This window comes from Oryctolagus cuniculus, chromosome 12 (genome assembly GCF_964237555.1).
Source record: "Oryctolagus cuniculus chromosome 12, mOryCun1.1, whole genome shotgun sequence".
Lineage (NCBI taxonomy): Eukaryota > Metazoa > Chordata > Mammalia > Lagomorpha > Leporidae > Oryctolagus > Oryctolagus cuniculus.
In genome coordinates this window covers 45,757,446-45,775,211 of record NC_091443.1, presented here as the reverse complement: position 1 = coordinate 45,775,211, position 17,766 = coordinate 45,757,446, and the positions used below count along the sequence as shown (strand labels likewise).

Here is a 17,766-nt window from a genome sequence, read left to right as displayed (position 1 = left end):
GATTAACTATTCTCCCATTCTCTATCCAAGTGGAAATAGAATCTGTAGTCTTAATGTGCTCACATAATATATTCCAGTGTCTCACAATACTTATACCTCCAAATATTAATTACATTTTTTTTCTTTCTCATAGTATACGATTGTCACTCTGCTGCCATGAGGAAAACAGCCCACATCACCCACTCCATACACACAGAGACTTTGAGGAACAGTAACAGCTTTCTCTTCTCCAGGGTCTATAATCTCACTTGAGTTGATCTTCTCTTTAGGGATTATTTTACAGTATGCATTTTGTTGAGAGAATATGAAAAGAAACCAGAGTCAATATTATTCTTTATTTATCAATTTGAAAGGCTGATTAACACGGAAAAAGAGAAAGAGATTCATTTTGCTGGTTCATTCCTCACGATGCCCACAACAGCCAGTGCTGAGCCAGGCCAAAGTCAGGAGCTTGAAACTTCATCTGGACCTCCTACATGAGTAGCAGGGATTCAAGTATTTGGAGCCTCCCAGGATGTGCATTAACAGGAAGCTGGATCTGAAGCAGAGACATGCTGTGCCACAATGCCAGTCCCTAGCATCAGTATTCTTAGTCCCTGACTTACACTGACTAAATCAGGAAGCTCCAATGGGATTGCTATTTGCAGTATTTCCAACTATGACTAGCAGCATCATGTTTGAAAGCTGTCTTTACTACTGGAAACTAGAAGTACTGCAAGACTGAAAGTGTTCATTATATTCTGAAACATTTTTGACCACTTCAGCATCAAGTTGAATTCTACACCATGAGATTTTTGTCCTGCCTTTTTGAGTAGATATTTCTGCTTCTAATTGGTCTGAAAATAATAGCGTGGACAACAAATGGAAATAATCCAATCAAATGGGCACATATTTTGACAAGAATATTTATTTGTTATTGTTGAAAAATACACAAAGGCAAAAGGTCACTTAGCTGCTGGTTTTCCATGGTACAGCAGGGTGTTGTTACAAAGGGGGAGATACATCTGTTATATAGAGCAGTTTACATTTCTAAGGCATTTAGGTTTAAGAACAGTAGGCCCTGCATGCCTAGGTGCGTTTACTTGAGTTTAAACATAATGAGGAACACCAGGCAGACAAAGAATTTGAAACCACACAATGAAATTCTTTCATGCATTTATATCAGGACTTCATGTCCTTTACCCTACCCATCCCACCTTTTGTTTTTCCCCAGGTGAGTTTGGAGTTGTTCATAGAACACCGGTAATAATTGACTCTTCAAGAGTTTGCTTACAAAGACAACACCAATGGGACACACCAAATGGAACTGCTTCGTGGATAGGTTCTGTCCCTTATCAAAATGAGGCTCCAGTAAGAAAAACACTGATTTGCCAAGGCACAGTGGAGACAGGTTTAATGCATTAAATATAACATGAATCATTCACAATAACAAGTTTAGTGTTTCAGGGAACTTTTGTTAATAAAACACAGTTGGTCACACAAAATACAAATGCTTCTGTTGATTTGTCTTGGCAACTCAGATACATCAACAGTGCTAACAGTTTAACAGCTTTGTTCTCATCTGACAGAAAATAATGGCAGTTCTGCAAGGCAAATGTTAAACCTGACCGTATGTATTTATTAATTCCACAGTGTTTTGACAGATTATAGGGGATGGAACTTAGAGGATGCTGACACGCTCACTGAGGGCTTTCATCTCTGTTTCTTCGGTCTCAGGACTGTCACCGTGGCTGGCGCTCGGATTGATCAGGTGTGTGGGGTACTGCAGCCCCTGCTCGCCTGCATACTGCTCCCACCTTGAGTCATCGCTTTCATGGGTGATGTAGCGCTCCCCAATTTTGCATTCCAGCTCTCGTAAATCTAACCAGGTTTGATAGTCCTGAAGAAGAAATCCCAAAACATTGCCATAGAGATCATTGCAACACAACACGCCTTTTCATATGTTGTCACTTCCCACAAGCAGACTTACCCTTTCTCTTCCACTCTAACAGTGCTGCATCTTTCATCACATATCCTCAAGTTACAGCATGAGCTGCAAAGCCATCCTCTTCACCTAACCTTTCAAATACATACTGTTCATATGATACCGCGGATCGACGTGTATGCAATTAATGCTTGCAGTCAAGCAATTAGGAATTTCTGTTTCCCTTTGAAATGTAATGCCTACAAATAATCCTTCAGTATTTCAGAGTATCATTTTTAAAACTTTAAGTTCAACAAATATTTAAGATAACATATAAGCATACACATGTACTTTACATTTGCCATGCATTTTTTCCATGTTCCAATAGCCTAGGACTTAAAAATAGAGCTTTTGATTGAATACAGTGAGTAACTATTTGGACATTTATCAGGATTTATATTCTGAAGTTTTTGAAATCTGGCCCTCTGAGACATGTTATTATCCTTGTTTTCTGTTGGTGGTGGTGGGTTTTCTTAGTGCTTATTTTGGTGTGTGCCTGTGTGCGTATATATGTGTATCTCTCCTCTATCACATTTCCTTTGTAGAGACAGAGGTTTTGAAACACTAAACTATTACTAAACCCTAAGATTTTACATGCATTTGGCAAACAAATTAATTAGAATTATTATTATTTAGAATTATATATATAATTATATATATGTTAGAATTATCATACATTTTAAAATAGAAGAAAAGTTTCCACAAATAATGTTAGAATCCTATAAATATTTCTCCAACCAAGAAAAATCAAGGATTGATTTTTACCTGTAGCCAAGGATGACTCAGGGTCTTATCCACACTATAGCGTTTTCTCATTTTTACTTGCAGCAAATTATTGATAAGATCGATGGCTGAAAAACATTTTTAATCATTATTAAAAAGAGATGATAAATCTGGAGCATATGCACAATTCATTTACAGTTTATTCCACTTCTGTTATTTCACACAGTCAAGTGTAACACAGTGATAACAGGTACTACAATCTGAAAAAAAAAATTCCCCTTGAGGATTCTAAAACCATGAACTTCATTTTATTTACGATACATATTTAATTAATTGGGTACTTAAAAAGTGAAGTTGGAAATAATTGTGAAGGAAAGAGTATCAGAGTCTCTTGAATAATGTAAATTTCAATTGGTCTACTCTTTAGTACATTTTTTAAGAAAGGGAATTTTGTTTAAATATGTCATTTGATGCTGTCATACACTAATAGAATGATAAGACCAATATTTAAAAGAAAGCATGTGTTATTTTTATTATGAAATGCATCCAATGTTTGCTACGCATAATGAGCTTTCTAATAGTGAATTAAATGATAGACATTTGGACATTGTAATTATATAGAAAAAATATAGAATGACATGGATCATGTATCATGATAAACTTGGAGCCTACAAACCAATGGCCCAACAGAAAAACACTTATCTCTTTCACTTTACTTTTGCTTTTAAAAAATAACTAACAAGTCTTCATTGACTTCCTAGGGGAAGACAGGAAAGAAATGGATCTAACAAGAATTGTTCTCTGAATGGTTATAACTACAACCCACGCAGCCTAGTATCCTGTCTCTGACTGAGTATTAAAGGAAGAAAGATTATCAACTTACCTTAAAATTTTTGAGTGATCAGCTTATAACTCTGATTAAATCTGTCCCACAATCCTGGCTAAAACACACTGAATAAACAGATTACTACTTTTACATAACCTACGATCCTATTTTGACCATTTTTTTTTTGACAGGCAGAGTTAGACAGTGAGAGAGAAAAACAGAGAGAAAGGTCTTCCTTCCACTGGTTCACCCCCCAAAACGGCTGCTATGGCCGGCGCGCTGTGCCGATCCGAAGCCAGAAGCCAGGTGCTTCCTCCTGGTCTCCCATGTGGGTGCAGGGCCCAAGCACTTGGGCCATCCTCCACTGCCTTCCCGGGCCACAGCAGAGAGCTGGGCTGAAAGAGGAGCAATTGAGACAGAATCTGGCGCCCTGACCGGGAACAGAACCTGGGGTTCCGATGCTGTAGGAAGAGGATTAGCCAAGTGAGCCGTGGCGCCGGCCTGACCAAATGTTTTGATCTCCTGACAATCCAAAATTTTAATTAAGTTTTGAGTTTGAGATTTTCAGGCAGATACCTGGAAATCTCAGCGTGGGACTCTCATCTTGGAGAAGCAACAGCTATGGTATAAAACGCATTGTCAGGTTAATCAAGAATCTAGGACCCTTTGAAAATTACCCCCACTGACAATGCTCCAACCTGTACTCCTAGCTAATGTCTCTGTTTATCAGGCCACTTCAGGCCAGAGTTGATTTACTAGCCAATACTTCCTATTGTCATTCTTGTTGCATTTGTTTTAGAGGCATGGGGCTCAGCTGGAGAACCATGGCCAACCTCTCTACAGGTATGGGCTCAGACAGAGCAGTTCATGTATTATTCAGGTTCCATCGGGTATCAGGGTATACGTGCATCATTCAAGACAGACAGCCTCTCATACTCTGTTATGAGGCCCATCTACACACAGATCAACCCTAGGATGTATCTCTCCTTTGTCTATACTTGCCTGAATTTTTCCAGAGATACCCTTGGGGATCCCTAAATAACTGCAACTTCACAGTCACTACACACACTGATGACTGGACACACTCTCTCTAGCCCCACTTGCTCCTCACTCATCTGCTCATTCCTGCCAAACATATCAGCAACACACTAACTTAATTATACTGGGACTGTCTGCATGGAAAGTCCCTTTCATGTGCACACCTAGCTCTGACAGGGCTCCTAATTTAGGAAGAAAAACTAACTCTTCTCATTATCCATTTTACAGAGCACCCACTTACCCAAAATACCATAAGATGGAGTTCTCACTCAGCTTTCCTGGAAATTGTATTCTCAGTCTGTACACTAAAAATTCATTATTTATTGAAGCCATCATATTACACTTACTAGTCACAGTTATAACAACTTCCATATTTCTTTCTTTCACTTAAACATTTTTCCCCAAAAAATAGCTCAGTGCAATCTGTCATTGTAATCCAAGTATTTACACTTCAGAGAGTTAATTCTCATCCTTACCTACTCTGGGAATTATGTCTTAGAAATGGATCTTTCCACCAAACCTTTTATCCAAACAGGTAAGCTGATTTAATAGCAATAATTAACTTGTCAATTTTTCCAAACACCAAAGACCTGAATCAAACTGCTCTGACTCCATGGTTTGGTTTACTTTACTTGTATGGACCTGGAAATGCAGACTGCTACAGGCATCCAGAGGAACAAAGATGGCTTCATTCCATAAAGACCAATCAGAAATCTTTCTCGTTTTGGAGCAAAGAAAAATGATTTCTACAGTTTTTAGGCACATAGAATTGTATATTTAGCTGATAACACCCCAATTATTTGCCTGTACTGAGGGTATGTAGAATCAAACACTGAAGTATCTGTTGACTGAAAAAATTAAATGAAGCAATATGCATATACATGCAGTCTATGCCCGTACACTCTTGTCTTAGCTAGGTATCCCTGCACTGAGGAAGTGCAGTACTTAGTACGATTTCAAATTCCAAGCATGTGTTCTCAGAGAGCTTTTGAAAGCGCAGCTCTCTCAGTGAACTGTGTATTGGGCATGTGCTTTAAAACATTCATTCACATGATTTACTCACTGGTGAGTAAAGTGCACCTTCCATTCTTGCTGCTGTGAAGTCACACAGCAAAAATGGACGATGAGGAGCACGGGGAGAGCTTAGTGCTACTGCACACATGCTGCAGCATTACGCTTCCCTGGACACCGCAGGGAATAAATACATGGTATTAATTCACTCATTCTGCTGCAAATTCTGCAATTAGGAAGGTAGGAGTGTAGTAACTCAACAAAAGGTCTGGTTTGTTCCCAAATGGGCACCAACAGTGAACCACACTGCCTAATGGGAAGGGAACTACTGCTAGTGGAGAAACTAGAAGTGTCTGAAGGGAATGCTATGTGAGGATGACAAAGCTGAATGAAGCACACAGTCCTAAGTCTGACTGTGCCACAGCTACCCAGTGACCTGAGCAAACACAGCAAGGCAACAAGCAGCACCAAGAGAAAAAGCAGTTTAGGAAATTAGGCTGAGCGTGTGTGTGTGTGTAAATTTTTATTTTTGGGCTCATAGCAGCAGAAAGCAGAAATGTTGGGACTCTAAGGTTACAGAAAAATTGGTACATTATCATATGAGAACTAACATCTACTTGTGATTGTTTCTAGACCCTGTAAAATATCCTTTTCATTAATTAGGTTCATAATCCAGAATTGTATGAATGTTCAGGTCTATACTCTCCAAATGCCTTTCACTAAACCCATTTTTAAAAGAGAGTCCATTTTCTTTTACTTTTTCTTCTTTTTACTGTTACACTGGTCTCTTTACTACTCATGTCCAAATTGCTTTAATAGTTATGTAGTTAGAGTTCCTCATATGTATGAATCATTCATTGATTTATCTGTTTGTTCACCCCATCTTCCCAAAGTATACCACTGGCAATCACTCAGGGAATAAAAAGTTAATGATAAAACCCTACCTACAAGAAGCTCCCAATCTAGTCCTAAAGAAAAAACTTATACCCACAATTGCTACTACAAGTTATTAAAATGACAAAATCCACCATTTTGAATTTGTGACACTTAGCTACACAAAGAAAAGAAGCTTTGTTTTAATAACATCCTCGTTGGACCTATGTATGTTCTTATTGCAGTGGAGAACTTAATATTCCTTATGAATGTTCAAGTCTTTGAAGACATGGAGTCCCCCAAATATCATATGTTTTCCCTGATCTGTGACAACTAACTGAGCACATAAAAGGAAAACCTGCTGAAGTGAATTGGACACTATGAGAAACAGTGACTTGATCAGCCCTTGTCCTGACTGTAAGGAACAATTTACTATTTTATTCCTTTTAGTATTTTTTTGTTCTACTTAATACCATTGCTTGAACTCTTTAATTAACACACAATTATTCTTAGGCGTTTAAATTTAACTGAAAAGTGATCCCTGTTAAATATGAGTGGGAATGTACAGTTCAGCACATGCTGACTCGGACTTACCCCTAATGACAGAGCTAGAAATGTGCTAGGGGATTCCAAATCAATCCCATCTTGGTGGCATGTACCAATGCCATCTTACTAGTCAAAGTGATCAGTTTCAGTTCATAATTGATCATAATGAAAGGATTAAGTGTCAAAGGAATCACATAAACAAGACTACTGTCTGCTAATAATAACTGATAGGATTCAAAAGGAGAGAACGATCCAACATGGGAAGCGGGATACACAGCAGACTCATAGAATGGCAGATGTCTTAAATAGCACTTTGGCCTCAGAATCAGCCCTTAAGGCATTCGGATCTAGCTAAAAAAGCCCATGAGAGTTTCTCAGGCATGGAAAGCCAAGACACTGTGGCCAAAAAAAATAAAAAATAAAAAATAACCTAAAAGAAAGATTTCTGAGAGTGAGATCCCAGTGGAAAGAATGGGCCATCAAAGAAGGAGGTACCTTTCTCTGAAGGGAGGAGAGAACTTCCACGTTGACTATAGCCTTGTCTAAATAAGACCAGAGTTTCTAAACTCAAGAGGCTTCCATAGCCCTGGCAGCTCATGACAAGAGCCTCGGATGATTACTGACGTCATAAATAAGAGTGTCAATTGTTAAATCAACAACAGGAGTCACTGTACACCTACTCCCCAGGTAGGATCTCTATCCTTAATGTGTTGTACCAAGCAAATTAACAGTAAAACTACTACTCAAACAGTACTTTATACTTTGTGTATCTGTGTGGGTGCAATCTGTTGAAATCTTTACTTAGTATATACTAAGTTGATGTTCTGTATATAAAGATAATTGAAAATGAATCTTGATGAAGAATGGGATGGGTGAGGGGGTGGGAGATGGGATGGTTGTGGGTGGGAGGGAGGTTACGGGGAAAAGCCACTATAATAAAAAAAAACTTGTACGTTGGAAATTTATATTTATTAAATAAAAGTTGAAAAAAATAAAGTGTACAACAACAACAACAACAGAAAGTCCCCTTATCCTTCTCTTCCACAGCTTCTGCAATCTCCCCAGACTTCCTGTGTGCTCTTATTTTAATATTCACTAGTGTGGACCATCTCAGCAGTTAGGTGAGCCCAGCCATATTTTTCTCCTCCCCCGCCTTCTGCCAATCAGGTAAACAACTCCATATGTAGCCCAGGCCCATTAAGCCACCTGGGAAGCTACGTGACCTTCAAGCTGATTGGATAGGCATACTGGTGCCAGTGTCCACCATTCTGTCCTCTAGTTGGCCTTCCCCAGAGTTGGTTACACCTCTTCTGCCTGCCCTTTATAATATAAGTGCCTGTGAATAAACGTGGACACGTTCACAGAAGCCTGACCCCAGTATCTTCGTGTGGGAAAAGGGACTGCTGCCCTGCTCATCCTTGACAGTGTGGCTTAGCAGGACTAAGTTGCACACGAGTGTTTTTTTCAATGTTAAAATTAAGTGATCATTAATTGATAGGATTGGTTCACATTATAAGCCACTAATCTGAATTATAAGCATATTAATCAAATAGCTGAGATCTGAAAATGTTCCATTTAAAAACTACATTCAGATTCTTATTTACTCTTCCTAACAAGTGAGTTATTTTCATCTCCACTTTATAGAAAAGGAAAGATGGAGTATTCAAAAGATCATGTAAGTCAGTTAAGTCAGACAGTTCCTGGGCAACAGAGCTGAGTTTGAAACCCAGGGGGACCAGTTTCAAACCTGTGCTCCTATATGCTATGCAGACAGCAGCCACTTTATACCACTAACTCATTAAGTGATAGCAGTGTCAAAACAAAATAAATGAATTAGTTTTTTAATTTGTGGACAGTTAGTTCTTCATAGTTACACTTCTGTCACATGCTCATGTACTTGAATACAGGTAAGAGTGTGTGTGTATGTATCTTTATGACTCCACATTTCAGCACTCAAATACGATGTAATCACCTCCTGTTAGTGCAGCTCACCTTCCTACCTTTCTGCCATGCCAATACTGAGTAAGACAATTGGCTAGGCAAATCAAATATTACAACTATTTTCATTACAAGGCTTACACACAGGTTTGTAGACTTTATCATAAAAATTTCTATGCCTATTAATTATTCTTAAAACCAAGAACTTTAAACAAGCAAGGTTTCCTCCAAGGAGTATTTCAATCTGGTCCATGTAGTGCTCAATACAAATTTCCAAAAGCTATCGTAGGAGATATGTTCAAATGCATTAGTATTTTTTTTTGACAGGCAGAGTTAGACAGTGAGAGAGAGACAGAGAGAAAGGTTTTCTTTTTCTGTTGGTTCACCCTGCAATGGCTGTCATGGCCGGCGCGCTGCGCCGATCTGAAGCCAGGAGCCAGGAGCTTCCTCCTGGTCTCCCATGTGGGTGCAGGGCCCAAGGACCTGGGCCACAGCAGAGAGCTGGACTGAAAGAGGAGCAACCGGGACAGAATCTGGTGCCCCAATTGGGACTAGAACCTGGGGTTCCGGCACTGCAGGTGGAGGATTAGCCTAGTGAGCTGTGGCTCTGGCCCAAATACATTATTACAGTCAAGACACATTAGGTCTGATATTACTCATTCTACCAGTCTTGATTTTACTCATTCTACCAAAGGATAGTTATTGTGGAATAATACATCCTAAATAAACTAATATTCATCCTGACTTTTTAAAAGATTTTAAAATTTATTTACACACACACACACACACACACACACAGAGTCTTCCATCCACTGGTTCACCCCCAAATGGTTGCAATGTCTGTGGCTGGGCCAGAGGGAAGCCAGGAGCCAAGACCTTCTTCTGGGTCTCCCACGTTGGTGCAGGGGCCCAAGTATTTGGACTGTCCTCCACTGCTTTCCCAGGCCATTAGCAGGGAGCTCTATCAGAAGTGGAGCAGCTGGGACTTGAAAGAGTGCCCATATGGGATGCCGGCACTGCAGCCGGAGGCTTACTCTCTATACCACAGTGCCAGTCCCTAATTCTAACTTTTAACCATTTCTTTTCAGGGACCAGGATTTATTTCCTAAATGCTTGCAGACTATTTATTAACACACTGATTCTAGCACTTAGTCAGGGATCATTACTATGCTTCTTTTGCAATTATTTCAGAATCCATCCTTTCTCTTTTTAGAATTTCAGATAATGCTTGCCTGTGTTATAAACTTTGGAATCTTTCTCATTTTATTCATGGTTACTTAAAAAGCACAATGGCTCTAACAGCAAATCTGTTAGCTTCTTCAATATTCAATGTGTCTGGTTCTGAACCATTATCCATCCTATGGCTCATGCTGAATGCCATCTTGTGGTATTCCATTTCCCTTAGATGCTAGCTTCCAGCAGAGTTGGCTTGGTGTGATTCATTATGTATAATGGATCCAAGATGAAGAAAGGGGAAGTGAGCAGGCATAGCAGTCCAAGAGGAGAGCCAATGATATGGAAAAAAAATAGCCCACATAGGATCTCAACTCCAGCTCCAAAGTCAAAGTTCAGAATTTGGTTCTTGAGGGAATATGGTAGGCCATGTCTTTAAACTGTGCAGGCAGAATGCGAGAGATGGATTAAAATTGGGCCCGTCTGTGCATTCCTCGCCAATAAATAAATAAATACAAACATGAGCAGAGGAGAAAGAACATGGTCTGGCTGCAGGAAACAAAAGAGGAGGACTGTAGCCAAGTGGAATGTCAGGTAGAAAGGTGGCACGGGGAGTGGGGTGCCAAAACTCAAGGCCACCTGATGGGCCTCAAGGGTCCTTGGCCCATCAGGAATCCAGGACCCCATGAGAAAGGGATAGTTGGGGAAGAAGAGAATGCCTCACAAATTCTCAGGACCCTTTATCTCCTTGCACAAAAACTGTGCAAAGACTAAATCCAGATACCTGTGTTTATATAGTAAGGAATACTGCCATTCACTGCTGGTCACCGAATGACCCTGGGCAGCACGTAGACTAACTGTAAACGGTTGGTTGTACGAGGACCCAAGCACAGCAGGAAATGAGAATATTCCACTCCCTTGGGCTGCCCTTTTGATGCACAGCCTCCTCACCTTAGTGTTTGAGTGTAAGACTGCCTCCTACTCCAAAGAAAATGGGAGCAAAATAGGCAGGGGCTCATTCCTCTTCCTTTTTGAAGAAAATATGAAATATAAGTGGTAGGATAATTTTCTGATTATACTTGCTCATTTATTCTGAGAGCCAACATTCTGAGAATTTTGTTATTTATCCTTAAGCTCAACATGTTGCTATCTTATTAATAAATTATCTTAAATCCAGGCTCTTCATAAATAAACATATCAGAACTTTATAGGAAATTTTTCTCTTTTTTATGTTTTAAAAAATTGTTTATTTGAAGAAGGGGGAGAGAAAGAAAGGGAGAAGCTGCCATCCATTGGCTCATTCACCAAATGCCTGCAACATCCTGGGCTAGACGGGGGCAAAGTCAGGAGCCAGGTATTCAGTGAAGGTGTCCCACGTGGGTGACAAAGGACCCAGCTACCTGAGCTATCACTGCTGCCTCCCAGGTTCTATGTCAGCAAGAAGCTAGAGGCGGGGGCTAGCATTTGGAATTGAATTCAGGTATCTTGATGTGGGATGTGGGCATCTCATCTGCTAGGCTTAATGTCAACTCACTCCCTTCTTTTCCTTTCTCATTGGGAAATTTTCAATGACTCTGTATGGACACAAATTTCAGTTTTTAAATTTTTTCTTCATGAGAAAAATGTTTTATGCTTTCTAAAATGTCTTTAGCCAAAGAGTCATACTAATGTTTCCTATATTGTGGGGAGCAACTGGGAGCAACTCGGACTAGACTAAGTTACTGGAATTAAGACTTATTCTATGCATCTGCTCTCCCACAGTATGGCGCTGGGAGAGGAGGAAACAGCTTCTACACAGCTGCCTCCAGTTCAACCAATAAACAGCAGGACCTGCTCCTGATTGGAGGAGAGCAGTGTACTCAGCATGTGGGTAGCAGAGTTGGGATTGGTGGAAGAGGACTATAAAGGAGGAGAGAGACAACATGCACCAGGAACATCTATCTGTAGGAACACCTGAGCAGCCCCCGAGAGAGCCGGCCGGCGGTGTGCCACTCCCCCGCGGAAGTGGGGAAAGTGGCAGGGGGAACCGCCCTTCCACGGAGGTGGAAGGGTTGGTAGCCAACCCGGGAAGAACCAGCAGCAAACCCGGGGAGGGCCGAGCAGACAAAAGAACAGCGCAGGGTCCTGTGTCGTTCCTCCACGAAGAGGGGGAGCGACATAATGGTGCCGTGACTCGGATAGGAAACCTAGGAGGGAAGAAACAGGAAGAAGTGGGAAAATACTGGAGAAAGAGACTAGCAAAGAGCCTAGGGAAAAGCCGGACGGAAAAGGTGCCGGAAGAAGCTATCCAAAGCCTAGGCAGAGACTCGGATACGGACTGTGGGAAAGAAGTTAGGATTGGACGTTAGGATTGAAAGCGAAAGTGAAAGCTGGGAGAAATCTCTAAGGTCGAAAGCGAAAGTGAAACCTAGAACAAACAGACTTGGATACGGACTGTGGGGAGAAGCCAGGAGAAATGAGAGGGGAATATTGTTGGAAGAAAAGTTAGGAAACATACCGGGTAGAGAAATATGTTAGGGAGGATGTAGCCGCGGGGGCAGGCTGAAGCGGAGACGTAAGCTATCTTGGGATTCTTCAAGTCAGCCTGGGGAACAAAAGGTGAAAATCTGGAACCAGAGGCAGAGACGTGGTCTGCCAGGTTGGAATCCGTCAGATTAGCCCGGGGAGCAAAAGACGGGAAGCCAAACCGAAGCGGAGACGTGAGCTAGGTTGAATTCTCCAGGTTAGCCCGGGGAACTTAGACTGAATACCGGTGACGGAAACGTGAGCTAGGCTGTGTGATTCCCCGTCTTCGTGGAGGAACGACACTATATATTTTAAAGAAAAATCTATTTTTGAAGCCTAATGCTTTCTTTTTCTTTTTTTGGTATAATAAATTCTTAGCTGACACAGTTATATAAAAAAATAAACTCCTAACTTCCTATATAGCATTTTTCCCTCCTTGCTCTATCAATTAAGAGACTATATGTCAGGAAAGTAAACAGAAAATTGTATCAAACATCCTCTTTTAGCAGACTAGGACTTCTAGCAGATGTTAGGATCACTGAATTTCTACATTTGCTATTTTCTACCTCTTCAAGGATACCTGAACAAAGAGAAAATTAAGTAGTATATGCAGGTGCTGAAGGCTTTATGTTTTAGTATGAAAAGAACATCAGAGTTGCAACTGAGCATAATTCCATTTTTTCTAGTATCGAAATACAGAATTATCTTTTAAATTGTGCAAGCTGTATTTCAGTCATTCTCTATTTCAAAGCAAGCACCAAATTTCTGGACATAACAGGTTCTTTATGTGTACAAGCTACATCTGCATGCTGCATTGATGTGGCTAAACTGAAGGGCACCAAAGCCTGGATAAACTCCTACAAAAAGAGTGCAACTGGACATATGTGAACACTTAATAACAAACCTCTTAGTCATATTCCAATTCCTGTATTTTATTATTCCCTTTTATTAAATGACTGCCTGCCCTCATTCTCTCCACTAGATCTTGGGTCCATTTAGGTAACTCAGATTAGGTATTCATTTTTGCACTAAGTTTCATAAATCTTTGCATCTACATTTTTTTGGGGGAGAGTAAATTAAACCTTATTTATTTTCTTTAAAACCAAACAACTAGGAAAATATATCACAGCATTCAAACAGTGAACAGACAAGCTATATGATCATTTCAGCAAGTTCTTAAAAAACCAAACAAGGTCCTTATCAAAAATGATAAGGTGCTGAGCTGCGGCACAACACTGCGTGTTGCAAGGGCCTCAGACAAGATGGGATCTGGTAATGGGGGGCTCCCTTCCCTTCCCCCGCTCTCAGGCAGTTGAGGCTCCCCCAGGCCGCCTGCTTTTCCTCCCTTGACCTTCCAGTCACCACAGGATTGTCTGAATAAGGCTCTGTTAATTCAGGGGCTAAGTAAGCAATGCTCTGTTTAGGCTTTCATCCCATTCTGTTAAGATGAAACTCAGGTTTTTCCAAACTCAGTACTTGCCAGCTCTCTTAATTATGTAGCCAGCAGTTCACCTTGTACCGTTCATTCCTGGATATTGGTATAGATCACAGTCAAACCCCCTTTCCCTTCAAGGGGAAACTCATGGCAAGTTATCCTGGGACTCCGTGAGAGGGGAGCTGTGCTTTCCACACCCTGGGTGACATCACTTCTCCTGGGTTTGCTCGTCTCCAGGCTGAAAGATGCGGTCCACAGAGTCCTTCAAAAATTCTTCCCCAAACTACTCTCCCTCTCAACTCCACATCCTGAATCAACTTCCTGCCCTTGTGTATAAAACAAAACCGAGCAAAACAAAAGCCCAGACACCTATTTTCCCCTTTTCCATGAGTGACCCTGGGAATTCTGTTACAGTGTATGGAAAACGGTGTGGCGACAGCTCAGCCCAACAGGAGGCTGGCAACGCACAGAGGCCCCTCTCCTCCAACTGCACCAGACCTCAGGCCAATGAGAGGAACCCACCGCCTACTGTACCTGTGCAGGTAGGAAGAATCTGGTGCTTTGGGGGGCTCCGCCTTGGTACAAGGGAGGGCCCTACTGCCAGCACAAATCCTTGCCACATGAAGTTTAGGCTCGAAAACACTCCCCTGTATCTCTAACCCAGATTTTAGCACCATTTTTTTTTTTTTTAATTTCACTTCCAAGGATCGAAATATAAAGGAATCAGTGTCCAGGGGCAAGTGACATATGCTTTAAACTCATTGTCTTCCATGATTTCACTCATAAAAGACAAAAGTTCCCATTCCTTTTTAAAATAGATTCCTTCCCACAGCCCTGATGGCCACCGGCAGACTTTTACTTCCTGATGGATGGATGAGAGCGACTCCTTCATCTTCTTGGTTGGGATGAGGTGCATATGGTCATCCACACACTTGGTCATTAGAAAAAGCTTGCTAAATAGCATTTGGTAGATTGAAACATAAATTAGAAATTTAAACGCCCCTTTTGTCAATTCTCAGTTTTAATACCTATATTGTGTGCAAAGGGTTTGTCTACTATGACTAAAAATATTCCTGGATTCTAAGACATCACAGCTCAAAATGCAACAGATCACAGGATAAGTGATTTAAAAAAAAACAATTAGAATTATGCTGAGAATACTTGCAATACAGATGCTTTTTTTTTTTTTCAGCAAGGCAATTACTTGTGAAACCCCAGGGCTGACCTCTTCTGTCCAGACACAGTGCTTTCTATTTCTTTTTCTATCTTGTATTCTCTATACCTCAAAATTATTGAGCTACATATTTTCAAATTAGAAACTAGACCAAAACTATCACTGGTGATTCAGCCATCACCAATCAACCTCCAGGATCCTTGCCTTGAAACAAGTGTTTACATATTCCCCTTTATTCTCTGCCTCATGGCCTGTCACAGCGTAGTACTTAGTACTTGTCGCCCTTTGGTTTGCCTCATGCTGATGGTAAGTTGTGTGTTTACTTAAAAATCATTTTGCAACCCTTCACATTCCAGCTCTCAACCCAGCATGCTGTTGCCCAGCAACACTAACTGGGACGCTCCTCTCAGGGGCTGAAACCAGAGGCTGCCAGCCGCAAACAAGGCCACTGGAAATCATCATCTCACTTGTTCCTGAGTCAATTACTGGAATCCAATGAAGTGCAAGACCTTTAGAGACTCAAGCTGGAGTCTTTCCTTTTTCAGTTCTTTCATCCCAAGGAAGTCATTCTGTCAATGGTTACTCCATTGCTTTGCATTCAATTTCACTTCTTCCTGAAAACTAGCAACACAATCCTGAAAACCATGAATGGTTTAACATAGAATATAGTAGCCCTAGAAATCATGCCTGACTACTTTCAATCTTTAGATTAGAAATCAAAATATATTCTTTGGGCTGGTGCCATGGCGCACTAAGTTAATCCTCCGCCTGCGGTGCCGGCATCCCATATGGGCGCCGGTTCTAGTCCCGGTTGCTCCTCGTCCTGTCCAGCTCTCTGCTGTGTCCCGGGAAGGCAGTGGAGGATGGCCCAGGTTTTTGGGCCCCTGTACACTCATGGGAGACCAGGAAGAAGCACCTGGCTCCTGGCTTCGGATTGGCATGGCTCTGGCCATTGCGGCCATTTGGAGAGTGAACCAACGGAAGGAAGACCTTTCTCTCTGTCTCTCTCTGTCTGTAACTCTACCTGTCAAAAAAAAAAAAATATATATATATATATTCTTTATTCTGATAACGTTTAAGATGGACTTTTATGTCTATTTTTCACTGCACATTAAAATCCTTTGCAGAGTTTTATTTGTAAATGTTAATACTCAAACCAGAGGTCAAGTAAGAATTTTTAGGAGAGGGTCACCAGGTATTGGTAGTTTTAGAAGTGCTTCAGGTGTTTATAACTTGTGCAGCTAGACTTGAGCATGACTGGGCTAAGCAGTGGTTCTGACCTTTATGTAGCTATGGATACTAGCTCACAATCTTAAACAGAAGATTCTCATTTGGTAGGTCTGGGGTACAGCCTAACAGTCTACATTTTTAATGGCTTCCAGGCAATGCCAACACTGCTTATCTTGACCAGATTTTTGAGTAGTAAGGAGCTAAAAGTATAAGGACATTGAAAGTGGCTAACAATTGATCTAATATTGTCATAAGTGCCCTAACTACTGAGAAAGGTTTGTAAACATCACACCAGTCATCAACCCCATGTTGTTCAGTATTCTGGAATTGACGTAGGTAGGAGGTAGTTAGCTAGGAGAAGCTGGGGTTGCCAGCTCCTTCCTGAAGGCTTGCCTGTACTACAAACCTGCACGGACCCCTCAATCCCTCCAAGCCCCATGCCTGCCCTCCATGCAGCAGAAAACTGCGGTTTCTACACTTTCACCTAAAAGTATCCAATATGGCTGCCAGATGCATTCCTGTGATTTTTAGTTCATTATAATAAAATGACCATGGACAACAGTTCCATCATACACATGGTGCCATAATACTTCCAAGATTTTCGAAAAAGGGCAAGGAAATGGGAGGTAGTCAAGCCCAACCCAAACTCTGTCCTCTTTGAATATCCCATTAAGCTCTGTCCCAGACACAAACCTCTATTCTCCAGATCATATAAAAATATGGCCCTGAAGCTTGTTGAATGCAGCTCTCTCTTGATCACACCCACTCCTTCCTGAATGTGTACTTTCACTTTGCAGGCAAATCAATCTTGCTTCTTTGTGGACCTTTACCTATGTCTCATCCTTGAATTCCATCTTGTATTGAAGGCAAGAATCTAGACCCAGGCACTCCATGATAGAATAGATACAGAAGGGTTTCCGGATAAACTTCTGCACAGAATATGCCAATAGAAAGAGCAAACATGTTCAATTAAGTAACTAAAATCCCAAGTAACCAGAGGCTGGAACAGTGGGCCAACCTGGTGAGGCAACATTTAGAGTCTTCTATTTATATCCCACTGTTGCAGCTGCTCTCTTTCTCCCCACAAAGATCTAAGTACAGAATTAGAAAATCTGACTAATCAGCAACAAGTACACATATAAGAAAGAATTCTGGATTTAAATCCATAGAAAACTCAATTGGAGTAAACTTATTATTCCCAAATTAAATGTTATTTTATGCCATGCTGAAACTTCTGTTTTTTCATAATGAGAGAGATCGTAGCTTTACTTGACTCTTAGACCCATCGAATCTGGAGTCAGATGAATTTTGAGGTTTGAGTTAAAAAGAAT

General features: G+C 40.9%; 1 protein-coding gene across 3 annotated transcripts in view; it reads right to left on the bottom strand.

The window, feature by feature from the left end:
• Positions 1-891: 891 nt before the first annotated feature.
• The window catches only part of PRKD1 (protein kinase D1), a 358,025-nt gene continuing 341,150 nt past the window's right edge, over positions 892-17,766 (bottom strand). For all 3 annotated transcript variants that reach the window (XM_051822738.2, XM_051822739.2, XM_070053809.1), the window contains 2 exons: positions 2,729-2,814; positions 892-1,879 (listed from right to left, as the gene is read on the bottom strand). In XM_051822738.2, coding sequence (XP_051678698.1) covers positions 1,661-1,879; positions 2,729-2,814 — 305 coding nt within the window. In that variant the 3' untranslated portion in view covers positions 892-1,660. The remainder of the gene's footprint in view (positions 1,880-2,728; positions 2,815-17,766) is intronic.